The 18,254-nt window shown below is 42.8% G+C and overlaps 1 protein-coding gene across 1 annotated transcript in view; it reads left to right on the plus strand.

The window, feature by feature from the left end:
* CCDC146 (coiled-coil domain containing 146) overlaps positions 1-18,254 on the plus strand; it is a 117,784-nt gene that overhangs the window by 8,491 nt on the left and 91,039 nt on the right. Inside the window, exon 2 of the mRNA XM_039517692.1 lies at positions 6,944-7,111. Coding sequence (XP_039373626.1) covers positions 6,956-7,111 — 156 coding nt within the window. The 5' untranslated portion in view covers positions 6,944-6,955. The remainder of the gene's footprint in view (positions 1-6,943; positions 7,112-18,254) is intronic.

The following is an 18,254-nucleotide window of genomic DNA, read 5'->3' on the forward strand; positions in this document are numbered from 1 at the left end:
CATACCTTTCATTAGCCAAATGTAAATGATACAACACTTTTGTGTTTGTTTTTTTCCCCCCAACAACGGTTCTCAAAAAAAGGGTGGGAGCTATTTTCTCAAGACTTGGCACTCTGGTTTTTGAGTTGGAAGATACTGGAATTTTTATCTGAGAGATCTAAATTGTGCTATTTCAAATACTGATTTGGAACCCACTCAGAAAGAAAAGTATGTTTATCTATTTTACTTCAATTTAATCCTGACTTCTGTCATTTTATTATAAACAATTTTAGGTTAGGAAAAAAACAATTCATTACATACTACATTATAGGTTTGAAGGGATGGCAAGCTAGACTAATTTGTGGGTGGGTTCCACCTAGCACAACGAATTTGGCCTGTGCTAGTACTCAGTGCTGCAACAGAATGTCAAGTTCTCTGCATAGCAGACAGTTACTGCCATTGTGAAGCAGATGAAAATATAGTCTTACCTGAATTTACTTCTGTTGTTGACAAAACACAGAAAGATGTGTAAGAGGACAGAGCACAAAGTGAACCTTTACAGAAGGCCACAATCTGTCCTTGAGAATGTTTGGAGCTATAAAAGACAAAATGGTGGTAAAACTACAGCAGGCTGGCAATCAGTGGGTCAACTGAGATTATACGCTATGTCATTTGGAGTGTGGAGAACAACAGCTGCATCCTAAAGCCTCATTTTGTTGCTAGTTACAATCCAAAACATGAAATTATACCTTATATATAAAGTTTGACTGTGTTACAAAAGATCACTTAAATTGAATGCCAACTGTTCATTTCAAAATATGATGGTGTAACTAAGCACCAAAGCAGTTCAGTTACTGTGTGTCATGCTACAGCATCATGAGTGGCTAAAAAGTCCAGTACCCAAGTGACAGTCCTTGCCATAGATAATGCACATGTAAAATGCAGGGCCAGAGGTTGAAGCCAAATTACTACTAGCTCTTGAGACCTGCTGCCTTTTCCTCTGTGCTCTCTTCTCTTTTTTTCCTCTCTCAACCACCTCTCTTCAACTTCTTTGACTCCCCGGTGCAGCACAGTCCTCCAGTATAGCCTATTGCTAGTAGAATCTTTCCAGATTGTGTTGTCAATGTTGAAAGTTTTTGAGTCCCTCTTGCATATGTCCATGAACCTGAGCCTAGATCAGCCCAGTGGCTTTGGAGCAGCTGCATGCTCTCTATATAGGAGATCCTTTACATAATGGCAAAAAATGACACTTGTGGGTGCTTTGCAAATGTGGTATAAATATGAGCCTTACTGTGTCATGTAATAATTTAAAATTGTAAATTAAAGTAAAATTGAGAGGCAGGGTAACTCTGTGGTTAAGGCACTAGACTCAGCTTCCTTAGATCTGGGTTCATTTCTCAGTTCTGCCATAGATTTTCTATATAACCTTGGGTAAATTGCTTAATCTCTCTGTGCCTCTATTCCCCATCTATACAATGGAGGTAATAGTACTTTGTGTCTGTCTTGTCTATTTAGATTGTAAGCTTTTAGGGGCAAACACTGTCTCATACTATCTGTGGTATAGAACCAAGCAGGATGGTCTCTACAGTCTTGGTTGGGGCCTCTAGTTACCTAGAGTATTGTAGAGCTGGCTCCCACTAATGCCAGAAACTTGGTGACCTCCATTCATAAAACAATATTTATAAAGATGGGATTTTGCCAAACACAAGAGGAGGAATGTAATACAGCCAAATTCTCAAATCTTTATTCACTCCTGACTTGGGCTAAATACCTTTTTATTTTATCACTATTTGTAACTATTATTGAACTCTTCACAGTGTTTTAGGATAGAGTGTGTGTGACCGGTGTCCCGGGGGAGCCAACTGAGGTCACTCAAGTAGGGTGAACTGCAAAGAACATGGCAGGCAATCCCTAAAGCTGGTGGATATTCCAATACTTAGATTTACCAAGCTAGCACAAAACAGCTCCTATTATACTTCACTGATTACTCAGAAGCCAACAGCACAGTTCCCTTAAAGTAACCCAGCCTCAGGCCTCCACCTAGACACCCAAGTCAAATATGATGAAGATTAATGAAAATCTTACTCATCATATATAAAAGGTTCTCCCAATCCCAAAGGATCAGACACCTTACCTCCCGGTTAATGAATATTCCAGATCTTAGCCAAATACATACATACAGCCAATTCTTATTAACTAAACTAACATTTATTAAAAAAGAAAAGAGAGAATATAAGTTAAAAGATCAATATACATACAGACATGAGTTCAATTCCTGAGGTTCCAATTCATAGCAAAGATGGTGAGCTTTGTAGATGCAAAGAGATCTTCCAGAAACAGTTTCTAGTTTATAGTCCAATGTTGGTATTCAGGGTAGTTCAGTCAGAAATAGGTCTCAGTCCTTATGGCTTAGGCTTCCCCCTGCATGAAACCTCAAGCAGCTTTGAAATAAAAGGGATCAGGACCCAATGGTCTTTTATGCAGTTTTCTAGCATCCACTTGTCCATACAATCCTGGGTAAACAATAACCTTCTGTTTCCTAAACCTCACTGGTAATTAACTACATGGATTAACATGAAATAATTTTTAAGTTTGTGATAGACTGCTTAATGGATAAGAGACACATAGACAATGACATCATTGCAACCAAAATTCATCTAAATGTTAATATTCCCTTTTGATCTCTGAATCAAGAGCTGTAGTGACAGACAGGAACTGTCTGTTTACATGGCTAGCATATATAAGTAAACACACAGAATTAGTATCACTTCTAACAACATAGGTTTTCATTTCAGAGTTCTAGCCTATCTAGCATCGAATGGCCCTAATTACCATTCACATACCTTTCTAACATGACTTTAAAGGTTGGCTCTGGGTTATTTAGCCTGCCAGCTGTTTAACCCTTTCTGGCCATGTGTCACACTTTGTATAAGATTTGTTGCAATTATATAACAGTGGTAACAATAATGATTTGCATGGTTATATTTTAATTAGACAACGTCATAGTGTGTATGGAAGATATAATAACTTTTTTTATATTACTTACAACAACCTCCTTAAAAGCCACTTCTTCCAGAAATCTTTCCTACCCCCTTCTTTTCTTCAGTAATTCGCCAACTTTTCTCAGCAATGGTGCTGTTTTCTCTTGTGTTTTCATGTTTTGTAATTTGGGGCCTGATCTTGCAAACACTTATGAACATGAATAACTTTAACTCACATGAGTGATACCATTAGACCAGATCATGCCCCCTAGATCCACCTATGTAGGGTCCCTTTTCTGTGCATATGTCTCCTTCTAATGTAAGAGGTTTGGGAAGGCCAGGAGTAGAGATGGGCAATTTCATGCTGGATGGGAGGAGAGGGGAACACACATCTTATCCCTTGACTAGCCCTAAGGAAGTTCAGATAAAAGGTAATGTTGGCTGTAGGAGCCTATCCATAGTAGAGATTCTTCCCTTTAGGGGTATCCTTGGGTAGCCATAACTAGGGAAAGGCCCTGGTTTAACAACTGTTTGGAGAGTGTCACCAGAAATAAAGGGACAGTGTAAAGGCACATTGTCTCTGTGGGGCCAGGCAGTAGGGTTGCCAGCTTTCTACTCACACAAAACCAAACACCCTTGCCCTGCCCCTCCTCTGAGGTCCCGCCCATGTCCGACCCCTTCTCCGAGGCCCCACCCCTGCTCACTCCATCCCACCTCCTCACCTGTTACTTGCTCTCCCCACCCTCACTCACTCATTTTCACTGGGCTGGCACAGGAGGACGTGAGGACTCTGGCAGCAGGTGCAGGCTCCGGGGTGTGGCCAGAAATGAGGGTTTTGGGGTGCAGGAGGGGGCTCCAGACTGGAGGGTTCAGCCGAAGGGTTTGGAGTATGGGAGGAGGCTCCAGGCTGTGGCAGGGGGTGGGGGGGGGGGGGTGGGGGGAGTGAGGGCTCTGATGTGGGGCTGGGGCTGATGGATTTTGGGTGGAGAGGGTGCTCTAGGCTGGGACCAAGGGGTTCAGAGGGCGGGAGGGGGCTCTGCGCTGGGGCAGGGGGTTAGGATGCGGGGGGGGTGAGGGCTCTGGATAGCAGTGCAGACTCTAGGGTGGGGCTGGGGATGAGGGGTTTGAGATGCAGGAGGGTGCTCTGGGCTGGGACTGAGAGGTTCAGAAGGTGAGAGGGGGCTCTGTGCTGGGGCAGGGGGTTGGATCACAGTGGGGTGGGGAGTGAGGGCTCTGGCTGGGGGTGTGGGCTCTGGAGCGGGGAATCTTTTTTCTGTCATGAGCCATTGACCCCCAGAAACCAGGGCTTTGGAGTGGAGCCCGGAGCTGGAGTGCAGAGCAGCTCTGGAGCAGTGGAGCTGCAGGTTTTGCCTGAAGCTGGAGCGGAGCCAGAGCACAGCTCCAAAGCCCTGCCAGAAACCCACCCAGGGAGGTGCAGAGGCTCGGAGCTTCCCCCCACAGTGAGATGAGCAGGCCCAGTGGCTCCAGCCCCGCGAGGAGGCGCTGAGACTCAGGCCTTCCTCCCACAACAGGGCGAGCTGGCGCTCATGGCTCCTGACCCGCAGGGAGCGCCGCTGGCCAGATGAAATTAACTATGGGGCCGCTGCCAGATCTGGCTCACATGCCCTAGGTTCCCCAAACCCTGCTTACGCGTAGGAGCGAGGAGGGACATACCGGCTGCTTCCTAGGAGCCTGCGGAGCAGAGGTTAGCAGGGAACCTGTCAGCCCTGCTGCGCAGCGCCACCAACTGGACAGTCAATGGCCTGGTCAGCAGTGCTGACTGAAGCCACCAGGATCCCTTTTTGACAGGTGTTCCCATTGAAAACCGGACACTTGGTCACCCTGGATTTTTGTGGATTATGTAGGATTTGTTTGGTTTAGGGATGATCCTGCACCTCTCCAGCAGAAAAATGTGAGGGGAAACTTCAAGAAATCTTCCAATTTTTCCTCTTTCTTAGCATTCTACTAGAAGTTTTACTGAGGGAGAGGCCGTCCCAGCCCATTGAATTCAGTGGAACTGCTTGCACAAGCAAGTGGTTTTGAAACAAGTCCCTTAGGTTGTAAACTATTCAGACAGGGAACATGTTTAACTGTGGTAACATGATCATTGTAATTCAGTTTATGTATTTGGTGGTGGTGTTTTTGCTGGTCCTTTAATTATCATGATTAATTGTTGCTATTTGAGTTGTTACTACATAAGAATTCCTGTATGGACAAGATCATAGAATCATAGAATATTAGGGTTGGAAGAGCCCTCAGGAGGTCATCTAGTCCAATCCCCTGCTCAAAGCAGGACCCACACCAACTAAATCATGGGCTGGGGCTGAGATAATGTAATGTTTTTAGTATTTGTGTCCTGTTTGTAAATTTTATGACCCTGTGAGGGAAGATCTGTTTATATTGACTTGAGGGTGATACTAAAGCTCCATGGATGTGTGTCATATTTTGAGCCCTAAACAGTAAGCTCTCTGGGGCAAGATTGCCTTCTTATATTGTGTTTGTATGGTACCTATATTGGGCCCCCAGAGGAGCTACTTTAGTACAAAAAATAATCTGACTTTATTCTGCTGAATCTATGTACATTACAGAAAAACAATTAAAATCTAACATGGAAAAAATATGAACAGGTCACAAAATAGTAAGATGTGATTATAAAGTGTATTTAGTGAGAGACTCCTCTTTAACACATACTAATTCCTTCACTACAGAAAAATAAATATAATTAATTGAGTCTTGACAAAAATCTCAATGATAATTTTTTTCTCAGTTATCTGACTCACTGGAGTTAAACTCCTCCCAGTATACACCATCGGCCAGATAGAGCCTAATTTGTGACTCAAACCAATAAAATCTGCAGGTCAAGAGGAAACAAACTTCTGAAAAACTTCTTGAATTATAACAATTTGAATCAAAGTGCTAGTCTATACTATAAAGACTTTGCTGGTATAACTACAGCAGCAAAGCTGCACAGCATATACCAGTAAACGGACCTAAACCATCTCCTCAGACAACAATCTATACCAGGGGTCAGCAACCTTTCAGAAGTGCTGTGCCGAGTCTTCATTTATTCACTCTGATTTAAGATTTCGTGTGCCAGTAATACATTTTAACATTTTTAGAAAGTCTCTTTCTATAAGTCTATAATATATAGCTAAACTTTTGTTGAATGTAAAGTCAATAAGGTTTTTAAAATGTTTAAGAAGCTTCATTTAAAATTAAGTTAAAATGCAGCCCCCCCAGACAGGTGGCCAGGACCCGGGCAGTGTGAGTGCCACTGAAAATCAGCTCGCATGCCACCTTTGGCACGTGTGCCATAGGTTGCCTACCCCTGATCTATACCATTAAAAGGACTCTTTGCCACTATACATTTTATTTACACAGGTGTTTTGCTTGCATAGCTGTATTGATTGGGGTGTGATTTTTGTCTCCCTCTCCACTCGTAGCCAACATAGCTATGCTGGCAAAAATTGTAAATCTGACCTACAAATGCCTCTCCACCGCCTCAAATCACTTGGAGGTGAGGGCTCTCTGCACTTTATAGGATGATGCCAATAAAGAGGTGCAGGTATAGCTCTCAAAACGTTTGACTGTGCTATAAGGAGGATTGTCTTCTATCTTTCTATCTACAGAATTATAGTGTAACTAAACCATTAGAAGGGTTTTATAGCATTTATACAATAGAGTGGGACACCGTCTCTTTACAGCTTTCATTAAGGCAAACCTCTGAAAGCGATCATTGTGTGGTTTTCTTTATTTGAACACAGGTCTCATTCCAACTCACATTATATCTTTGTTTTCTTCATCTCTTGCATATAGGGTTACCAACCCTCCAGGAATTAAAGTTTAACCTTTAATTAAACATTATGTCATGTGATGAAACCTCCAGGAATAAACCCAACCAAAATTGGCAACCCTACTTGCATAGCATGTGTGTTTCTAAAGATCTATAAATGCTGAATACTGGTATTTTTATTACTTTACAGAATTTTGAAAAAATGAGTGATGCTGGTGAAGAAAGTTCCAGTTCCAGTGACTCAGAACCAGAAACAGAGAAAGAGGAGCCTATTTATGCCATAGCTCCATCAATTAATATCCAAGATGAGGGATCCATTGATGTAGCTGCAAGTCCTGCATTTCAGTACCTAGATGAGGTACTGTATACCTAGCTTTCTATAATACAAGTGTTAATAGTCTGAAATCCAGCAACTGTTGGTAGCAACTGAAAGTTGTTACCATTTTTTGCTGTTTGGCCTATATGAAATGAGTTGATGGTCTTCTCAGTTTCCTAATGGATAGGGACCCACATCACAAAAACAACCACAACAAGAAGATCTGGTGTAGGCAGTTTTGGCAGAGATGTCAAGGATTAATGGGAGATGGAGACAGATTTGCCCTCCATAATAAAGGTGGTGTCTCACGGTCAGAGTCGTTTGGGCTGGAGAAAGCTTGCACTGCTGTTGTCCATGCTGAACTTCTTCTGTGAGTTGAAAGAGGACTTCATTCTCCAGCACTGCAAATCTAGTACTTTTACAATAATTATTTTCACCTTAGGGAAGAAATTATTAAACTTGGAATATTCTTCAATAAGGTGAAATAACCATACAATAAATCACAAAGCATTAATTTTACTTTTACAGATGATGCAGCTGACAGCCCCATCAGTAGTATGCCTTCTTTCTTCCCTAGCCATTGGAGGACAGGGACCACATTGCTGTCTGGCTATCTTACAAAATTAGAGCATGCATAGGGGGCATATATCTTGCAGGATGGAATGCACACGCAATAGTATTTCTCCATAGGTAGAGAGACCATGGACATGGTCTGAGGAGGCTGTGAATGGTGCTGTTTTATTTTTATGCTATGTAATTATTTTTGCAGCTAAAATGATAATTTTCATAAAGGCTGCAGGGGCGAGAGGAAAGCTACAGTTAAAAAGCATTGCAGGCACTGTGAGCTGCTAGTGGTAGCAGAAGCCATTTGGAGCAAAGCAGCTTTGCAGGGCTGCCTGCATTAAAGGAACTGTTAGAGACTATTTAATTAAAATGTTTAGAGTAATAACTTGAAAGTGCTTTGTTAATTTGGTAATCATCATATCCTGGATTAATAAACCCCTTTGGTCTTCAACCTCAGCATTTATTTACTATAAATATAAATACAACATCTTCTGAGTTTAATGAGCCCAAGATAAAGTAGTTACTTTATAAACAGGAAGCACACTCAAAGCTATCATAATAAACTCAAGGTAGCACAGTACATGACAATCTTCTAGATACTCAGTTCAATTCAAAGGGATCCCTTAATCTCCGGTATTTCTTTAAAGTGACAACCTGAAGTAACAGCTCCAGAATGAGCTTCACAAGTGCCTTCTCAGTATTATGAACCTGCCTAAAGCTCAAATCATATAGATCCATATTGATGATGAAGATGAAACTAAAACTGTAACATAGGTAACTGGCCTTTTGGGGGATGAGGTACAGAGCTGCTGGGAGAGATAAATGCACTTGCAAATTAGAAATAGGACAGTAATTCCAAAAATTCTCAGTTATTTCAACTTGTGCTCAGATTTACATGGAGAATACAACTCATGATGAAAGGTAAAAAATTATGGATTTACCTATAACTGGTCCTAATGATTCTATTTCTTTGAATGAAATGGTCAGAAAAAGCTTGGCAGGAAACAGAATTAGGAAATTAATCTCTTGATTTAGAATTTACTAAGAGCTCAGTCCAGCCCCTTCCCTGTGGTAGAGGCCTGTAACATTAAATATTAACATATATTCACAGTATAGACTTTTATGTGATGGTAAAATTATAGGAAAGATTTTAAGGAAATTTCTGCATATTAGAATTGCTAGAAGTACAGAGAAGGGCAACAAAAATGATTAGGGTATGGAACAGCTGCCATAACAGGAGAGATTAAAAAGATTCAAACTGTTCAGGTTAGAAAAGAGATGACTGGGGGTGGGGGGAGAGATATGGTAGGTCCATCAATGGCTATTAGCCAAGATGGCCAAGGATGCAGTCCCAAGCTCTGGGTGTCCCTAAGCATCTCACTGTCAAAAGCGGGGACTGGACAATATTATTAACCACTTGTGCAATCTGTTTCACCTTGTATTTAGCTGTGACACACAGAGGATGTTTCCCAGACCTGAAGAAGAGCTCTGTGTAAGCTGGAAAGCTTGTTTTTCTCACCAACAGAAGTTAGTCCAATAAAAGATATTACTTCACCCACCTTGTCTCCCTAATATCCTGGGACCAACACAGCTACAACAACACTGCATAGGAAGTTTGGGAAAGTTATAAGCAAGTGAAAACGGGGTCTTATGGGAAGTGTTGGACAACTTTAGTGGATGGTGCACTTAAAATATTAAGCTTGTATACAGAAAACGAGTGTATAAAGTGCATAAGGCAGTTGTGAAAGAGCTTTTGCTGTGATTTTTTAAAAGACGCTAATAGACTACTTTATTCTCAGTGTAATTTTCAACAATTACTATTTGTACTTTCTGTTTCAGTCAGGCTTTTCATTTCGTAGTCACATTTCTTTTCTTCCAATAACATGCATTTGGTTTTGTTCAATGAATTTATGGAGTACTCAGAGATAAAATGTATGACTTTAGTCACAAAGAGGTCTGTGCATAGATGCTGAATTCAATTTCTATGAATAGCTTTCAAAGTTTTCCGCTTGAACGGAAGCAGATTGTCTCTGGTTTACTGGTTAGTCATTTATGCCTATTTAGTAGCAAATACTGTATCAATAGAGACACCTTTCAGTATTTTAACATTTATTTTAGAATATATAGTCCTTTTGGCAGTGAACCTCCTGTTCAACTCAGTCTTGCTTTTCACATGTAAATAGCAGATTGCATGTTTGACTCTTGCTGCACAAAGTATCTCTTCTTATTATTTCGTAACACATTGTGACATTATGTAGCCTGCTTGCAATGGGTAAAAACATTTAAAATGGTTAAAGGGATGAATAAAAGCCACTTAGTCCATCAAGATGTGTTCCTTTTCAGCAAGTTATTTACTACCAAGATTACATCAAGTTGACTAAATAGTTCCAGTGCTTTTTCCATTAGCAGTGTTGTGGGGAGGGGGGTCTGTTTCCTGCATTTGAATTTGCTGTATGAATGGAAATGAACATCCAAGTGGTGTTCTATTTTTTTTTTACTGGTGTTGAATTAAAATGACTGATTGCTTTATGTTTCTACCATTTATTATTGAAATGTTTTTGTAGTTAATTTTCATATCCTGTGAACATTTCCCGAAATACCATTTTCCTCCTGTGTAAGCCAATAGAAATAAATCCCTGGAATCTACTCTCAATTGATTACTTTAATTGGAATCTCTTTTTTGTACATCATAGCTTATCACTTTAAGATATATTTATAGGGCAAATATGTACCCCCTGATAATGACATTGTCTCCATTCATTTGCAAATCCTCCTACCTTTCTCCAAATGCCAGGTGAAATAAATGGGCTCTGCAACATGCCCTGAAAGTCAGTAAATCTTTTGGATCAGGTGTGGGAGGGCATTCCAGTCCTTGGTCCCTGCCAGCCCAGTTGCCTCCTCTCTCTTATATCAAAGGGGACCTAGAATCAGCAATCTGCTGATTATAACTGTGTCAGTCTATCCTGGAAAAAGAGTCTGTCTCTTGGGTAGAGTAGTCCCAGACCATTTAGGTCTTCTTAGGTCAAAACCAAGATCTTAAAATTTATCTGGAAGCTCACAGATATCCAGTCTAAGTCCTGGGAACAGATGTCAAGTGTTCTATCTATGAGACACTCGGCTTAAGAAGTCGATAGCTGTCTTTTGCACCAGTTCTAGTTTGGGAATGGATGACAGTTGCAACATCTGAGTACAAAAGGTACAAAATATAGCCTTCCATCTAGGTGTAGATAGTACACTGCCTTCTTAATCCACTGCTGCTACTTGATCTTCAAATGTAATTTTTGATCTAGCTGTACTCTTCAGGTTCTACATTTGCAGAACTAATGGCAATTGAAAGTCCTTAATCTTAGGGTCAGATATAAGCTCCACCATCTTTTCTGGTTATTTCTTCCATCCTACCAATATTTTGTTTTGATTTCACTTTTACTTCAAATTGAAAATGAAATATAAGTTCATCTGAGAATCTCCAAAGTGACTTGGACTTTGGTTTTCAGACAATATATGAGTAGTTGCTTTAGCTTTTCTATTTTCAGGTCTTTGGGATCATTCATGATTCTTTGGACTTAAACTCACAAGCAGGGCCGGTGCAAGGATGTTTCGCGCCTTAGGCGAAACTTCCACATTGCGCCCTCCCCTGTCCCCGAGCCCCTGCCCTAAGGCGCCCCCCTGCAGCAGCTTCCCCCCTCCGCCCTGAGGCACCCCCCCATGGCAGCCCTTCGCCCTGAGGCACCCCCACCCCAGCTCACCCCTGCTCCGCCTCCTCCCCGAGCACGCCGTCGCTGCTTCACTTCTCCCGCCTCCCAGGCTTGCGGCGCCAATCAGCATAGGCACCACAAGCCTGGGAGGTGGGAGAAGTGAAGCAGCCATGGCGTGCTCGGGGAGGAGGCAAGGCGGGGTGAGCTGGGGTGGGGAATTCCTCTGCATGCCGCCCCCCCTTACTTGCTGCAGGCGGCCCTCCCCGCGCTCCCCTGCCCCCGCTCCCTCCGCCTAAATGCCGGCAGCAACCGGGGCAGCCAAAGATCCGGCCACCGCGGTTGCTGCTGAAGAAAATGCCATCCCCCAAATCCTAAATGGTTGCACCGGCCCTGCTCACAAGTCATTAGCTAATATTCATGTTTTTTAAATAATTTGTCTGTTACAGCCTGTTTGATTAATAGAGAACCCTATTTTCCTTAACTATCATTTTTATTTCATTGTATTATTGCTTCTTCGAAATATATGAATAAGTAGCTAATTTCCTCTGTAAATCACAATTTAAAGCTACTCTCACGCTGTCAATTTCTGTGCCCCTCAGACATATTGGAGTTTTGACAAGTACAGTTTTGCAAGAGGTTGTTTTTTCCAGCTTCTGAGACTCTGTAAACAGGCCTGTTTATGCAAAATAAAGTTAGATCACATTTTTCTAGAAATATTTTGTTACATGTGATTAATGGTGCAATTCCATGGATGAGGAAAGTAAATCAGTTGGTAAAAAATTGAGTAGCAAAGGCTTATGAAAATATGAATTCAGACATGGAAAATGAAAGATGATAAAGGAAATACTATAGTAAGACCTACCTATATTTGGGTTGACCACATGGATATTTGAAGACCTGAGCTCGGCCCTTTGGATTTAGTATTTTGGTACCTACATAAGAACATAAGAACATAAGAAAGGCTGTACCGGGTCAGACCAAAGGTCCATCTAGCCCAGTATCTGTCTACCGACAGTGGCCAATGCCAGGTGCCCCTGAGGGAGTGAACCTAACAGGCAATGATCAAGTGATCTCTCTCCTGCCATCCATCTCCATCCTCTGACGAACAGAGGCTAGGGACACCATTCTTACCCATCCTGGCTAATAGCCATTTATGGACTTAGCCACCATGAATTTATCCAGTCCCCTTTTAAACATTGTTATAGTCCTAGCCTTCACAACCTCCTCAGGTAAGGAGTTCCACAAGTTGACTGTGCACTGCGTGAAGAAGAACTTCCTTTTATTTGTTTTAAACCTGCTGCCTATTAATTTCATTTGGTGACCCCTAGTTCTTGTATTATGGGAATAAGTAAATAACTTTTCCTTATCCACTTTCTCAACATCACTCATGATTTTATATACCTCTATCATGTCCCCCCTTAGTCTTCTCTTTTCCAAACTGAAGAGTCCTAGCCTCTTTAATCTTTCCTCATATGGGACCCTCTCTAAACCCCTAATCATTTTAGTTGCTCTTTTCTGAACCTTTTCTAGTGCTAGAATATCTTTTTTGAGGTGAGGAGACCACATCTGTACACAGTATTCGAGATGTGGGCATACCATGGATTTATATAAGGGCAGTAATATATTCTCAGTCTTGTTCTCTATCCCCTTTTTAATGATTCCTAACATCCTGTTTGCTTTTTTGACCGCCTCTGCACACTGCGTGGACATCTTCAGAGAACTATCCACGATAACTCCAAGATCTTTTTCCTGACTCGTTGTAGCTAAATTAGCCCCCATCATGTTGTATGTATAGTTGGGGTTATTTTTTCCAATGTGCATTACTTTACATTTATCCACATTAAATTTCATTTGCCATTTTGTTGCCCAATCACTTAGTTTTGTGAGATCTTTTTGAAGTTCTTCACAATCTGCTTTGGTCTTAACTATCTTTAGCAGTTTAGTATCATCTGCAAACTTTGCCACCTTACTGTTTACCCCTTTCTCCAGATCATTTATGAATAAATTGAATAGGATTGGTCCTAGGACTGACCCTTGGGGAACACCACTAGTTACCCCTCTCCATTCTGAGAATTTACCATTTATTCCTACCCTTTGTTCCCTGTTCTTTAACCAGTTTTCAATCCATGAAAGGACCTTTCCTTTTATCCCATGACAGCATAATTTACGTAAGAGCATTTGGTGAGGGACCTTGACAAAGGCTTTCTGGAAATCTAAGTACACTATGTCCACCGGATCCCCCTTGTCCACATGTTTGTTGACCCCTTCAAAGAACTCTAATAGATTAGTAAGACATGATTTCCCTTTACAGAAACCATGTTGACTATTGCTCAAGAGTTTATGTTTTTCTATGTGTCTGACAATTTTATTCTTTACTATTGTTTCAACTAATTTGCCCGGTACCGACGTTAGACTTACCGGTCTGTAATTTCCGGGATCACCCCTAGAGCCCTTTTTAAATATTGGCGTTACATTAGCTAACTTCCAGTCATTGGGTACCGAAGCCGATTTAAAGGACAGGTTACAAATCTTAGTTAATAGTTCCGCAACTTCACATTTGAGTTCTTTCAGAACTCTTGGGTGAATGCCATCTGGTCCTGGTGACTTGTTAATGTTGAGTTTATCAATTAATTCCAAAACCTCCTCTAGTGACACTTCAATCTGTGACAGTTCCTCAGATTTGTCACCTACAAAAGCCAGCTCAGGTTTGGGAATCTCCCTAACATCCTCAGCCATGAAGACTGAAGCAAAGAATCCATTTAGTTTCTCCGCAATGACTTTATCATCTTTAAGCGCTCCTTTTGTATTTTCATCGTCAAGGGGCCCCACTGGTTGTTTAGCAGGCTTCCTGCTTCTGATGTACTTAAAAAACATTTTGTTATTACCTTTGTAGTTTTTGGCTAGCCGTTCTTCAAACTCCTCTTTGGCTTTTCTTATTACACTCTTGCACTTAAGTTGGCAATGTTTGTGCTCCTTTCTATTTGCCTCACTAGGATTTGACTTCCACTTTTTAAAGGAAGTCTTTTTATCTCTCACTGCTTCTTTTACATGGTTGTTAAGCCACGGTGGCTCTTTTTTAGTTCTTTTACTGTGTTTCTTAATTTGGGGTATACATTGAAGTTGGGCCTCTATTATGGTGTCTTTAAGAAGGGCCCACGCAACTTGCAGGGATTTCACTTTAGTCACTGTACCTTTTAACTTTTGTCTAACTAACCCCCTCATTTTTGTATAGTTCCCCCTTTTGAAATTAAAGGCCACAGTGTTGGGCCTGTGCTCTATCTACTGCCGCTCCAAACTGGCCTTGACTCTCTGTCATCTCATTACAAACATAGAATTGCTATGTATGAGGAGACCAATAATTTCATGTTTATGATGCTTATTTTCTGTAGCATTTTAACCAACTTACAAATTACATTAAAACATGCAACAGGTTCAGACAAAATCACATGAAAAGCAAAAACTACATCACTTTTTCATGCCAAAATTGAAGTTTGAATATAAAATTCCTCTGTTCTCTTAAAACGAACAGAATGCATGTGACCCTTGTGAGCTCTAGTGGGATGGCATTTTGTAGACCCAGGGATGCAGAGGTAAAATTAGAAGCTGTACCTATGGTACTTCTGCAAGTTCTGGAGGATTTTTTTAAAAAATACACCATTCTGACTCATCTTGAAGAAAAAGATGGAATGGGGGGAAGGTGCCACAACTTCTACTGCATTATCCACAGAATGTACCTTATGTGGCAACTGCCACAAAATCTTTCTCTCAGACACAAATCCTGTTTTTCTGGAAATCCAGCTGCCTTCCTGTCTGCCATGCCACCTAACTTTTTTCACTGGGCAGGCTTCAGCTGTCTTATGCCTGACTCTTCCTTACTCTGAAGAGGGAATTCCGACTGTTTTCAGTTCAGGTGGTCCACTTAGGTCCTGAATCTGTAGAAAAAGGAAATCCCCAAGAAAGCTTCTATGACCACGCTACTGCAGGCTGGTGACCCCCCCATATCTTTCAAGGTAAAAGCTAGAACATACCCCCTGCAGCCTATGTGAACTCCACCTCCTTGGGAACCCAGTCTCCATGCCTACTCCCATCTGCATCTTTTCCCAAATGTTTGACGCTTTCCCACCGTGTTGACTCCTACTTCCTTCCAAGTGCCTGTCCCCATCCTGTTCCCATCCACTGGTGCTTCCCCCACCCGCTTCCAGCTTTCCAGTTCCTACCTACTTCCACCCTTTTTCTTCTTTCCCAGTTCTGTCTTTTCCATCTTGCCAAATGCTGCCTCCAACCTGCTTCTACTGGTGCATTGTCACTATCCCCTTCCATTCATACTTACTAATGCCTGTGGATTTGACAGCCAGAAGGAGGCAGAAGGCACTTCCCTCTCGGCAGGCCAGTAGCTAAGCAATGTTTTCCCTCAGAGTTTGAATCTCTACTGCTCCATCCTCAGAGATTGATGGACCTGATAGAAGAGATCCTCCACTCAAGACGGACTTTGATTCTGACTTTAGTCTGCAGTAAATGGTGATTTGCCAATACAGGTGTAATTATCACACTCCCTTTATCCTCATCCAATTGAAAGATACGGCAGAAAGCGACAAAATCTCCATGAAGCTTTATGGGTGTTTTACCCTTTCCAGTGTCAGCTCAAGCTCAAAATGATTGATGGGGCTTGTGCTCATTAATTAAGGGCAATATTGTGGGTTTCACACTGTCAGAGAAATCCTGTTTCTGCTGCTTTGGATCTGTGCAGCATGGGAAAAGTTGTCTGACAAGGATTCTTCAGATGGAAGAACTTTTCCATGGTGCATAGACTAGGGATGAATGTAAATTTGTCTTACTTTGAATAGATTTTCCTTATTTTTTTTCCTCCATTCAGTGCAGGAGGAAAGGGCAAGTCATCAAGGAGTTGGTTACATATTTCTAGTTCTTCAAATATTTGCGTGGATCCCATTGTTCATATGCATATGCGAGTACAACACAGACAAAACATCTCATAGTAACCCTTCTTTCTCTGCCCTGCAAAGATTTAGACCTGGCCCTGGCATGTGTTAGAGCTGCCTAAGAACTACTTTAAACTACACCAGCTGACAGTGTAGTCCCCAAAGGACCATCCACCCACTGAGAATTGGCAGAGTCCAATGGTACATTGGGCAAGCTCCCTGCACTGGGTAGGGTGGAGTGACATACATGTCTGACCAACCTGATTGCCTTCTATGATGAGATAACTGGCTCGTGGATATGGGAAAAGTGGTGGATGTGATATACCTTGACTTTAGCAAAGCTTTTGATACCGTCTCCCACAGTATTCTTGCCAGCAAGTTAAAGAAGTATGGATTGGATGAATGGACTATAAGGTGGATAGAAAGCTGGCTAGATCGTCAGGCTCAACGGGTAGTGATCAATGGCTCAATGTCTAGTTGGCAGCGGATATCAAGCAGAGTGCCAAAGGGGTCAGTCTTGGGGCTAGTTTTGTTCAACATCTTCATTAATGATCTGGATGATGGGATGGATTGCACCCTCAGCAAGTTCGCAGATGACACTAAGCTGAGGGGAGAGGTAGATATGCTGGAGGGTGCAGATAGGGTCCAGAGTGACCTAGACAAATTGGAGGATTGGGCCAAAAGAACTGTGATGAGGTTCAAGAAGGACAAGTACAGAATCCTGCACTTAGGATAGAAGAATCCCATGCACTGCTGCAGGCTGGGGACCAACTTGCTAAGTGGTAATTCTGCAGAAAAGGACCTGGGGATTACAGTGGATGAAAAGCTGGATGAGAGTTAACAGTGTGCCCTTGTTGCCAAGAAGGCTAATGGCGTATTGGGCTGTATTAGTAGGAGCATTGCCAGCAGACCGAGGGAAGTGATTATTCCCCTCTATTCAGCACTGATGAGGCCACATCTGGAGGATTGTGTCCAGTTTTGGGCCCCCCACTACAGAAAGGATGTGGACAAATTGGAGAGAGTCCAGTGGAGGGCAATGAAAATGATTAGTAGGCTGGGGCACATAACTTATGAGGAGAGACTGAGGGAACTGGGCTTATTTAGTGTGCAGAAGATAAGAGTGAGGGGGGATTTGATAGCAGCCTTCAACTACCTGAAGGGGAGTTCCAAAGAGGATGGTGCTAGGCTGTTCTCAGTGATGGCAGATGACAGAACAAGGAGCAATGGTCTCAAGTTACAGCGGGGGAGTGTCACAGTCTGGGGCGGCTTTAGGTATTTTGCCACCCCAAGCATGGCAGGCAGGCTGCCTTCGGCGGCTTGCCTGTGGGAGGTCCCCAGTCCCTGCGGATTCGGCAGCATGGTCATGGGACCAGCGGACCCTATGCAGGCATGCCACTGAAGGCAACCTGCCTGTCACCCTCGCGGTGACCAGCAGAGCGCCCCCCGTGGCTTGCCACCCCAGACACGTGCTTGGCGTGCTGGTGCCTGGAGCCGCCCCTGGTCACAGTGTATGCACACCCCATCCCCCTTGGGGCAGGGAAGAGTGGTGATATCACCACAGTTAATCTCCCTGGCAGCCCTTGAGTGACCGCAGAGTCACTATGGCAGCCCTTGGACACAGGGCAGCACAGCCTAATGGCTGGAGTCATTATGGCAGGGAAAGGTGGGGGCCACCACCAGGTTGGTGACAGCCCGGGTAGGGGGGACCAGGCCCGCCCAACTCCACCAGGCCCCGACCCAGGACACTAATAGCGACGGAGTGGTCCGTCACTGGGTTAGCGGAGAATCCCACCGAAACACGCTGACCTCACCCGGGCGGGAGATACCACTCGCTCACCCTCCCTGGGTCACTTCCAACCATAGTTCCAGATGCTGCTGTCTGTGTGGCGTATGGGTCTCTGAGCTCATCAGTATGGATGGTTCTCCAGTGCTCCTTGGGCACCAGGCCTCCAATCCGACTCACAGGGTCTCTGGCTCTTACAGGCAAGG

This window comes from Mauremys reevesii, linkage group 1 (assembly GCF_016161935.1).
Source record: "Mauremys reevesii isolate NIE-2019 linkage group 1, ASM1616193v1, whole genome shotgun sequence".
NCBI classification, from domain to species: Eukaryota; Metazoa; Chordata; order Testudines; family Geoemydidae; genus Mauremys; species Mauremys reevesii.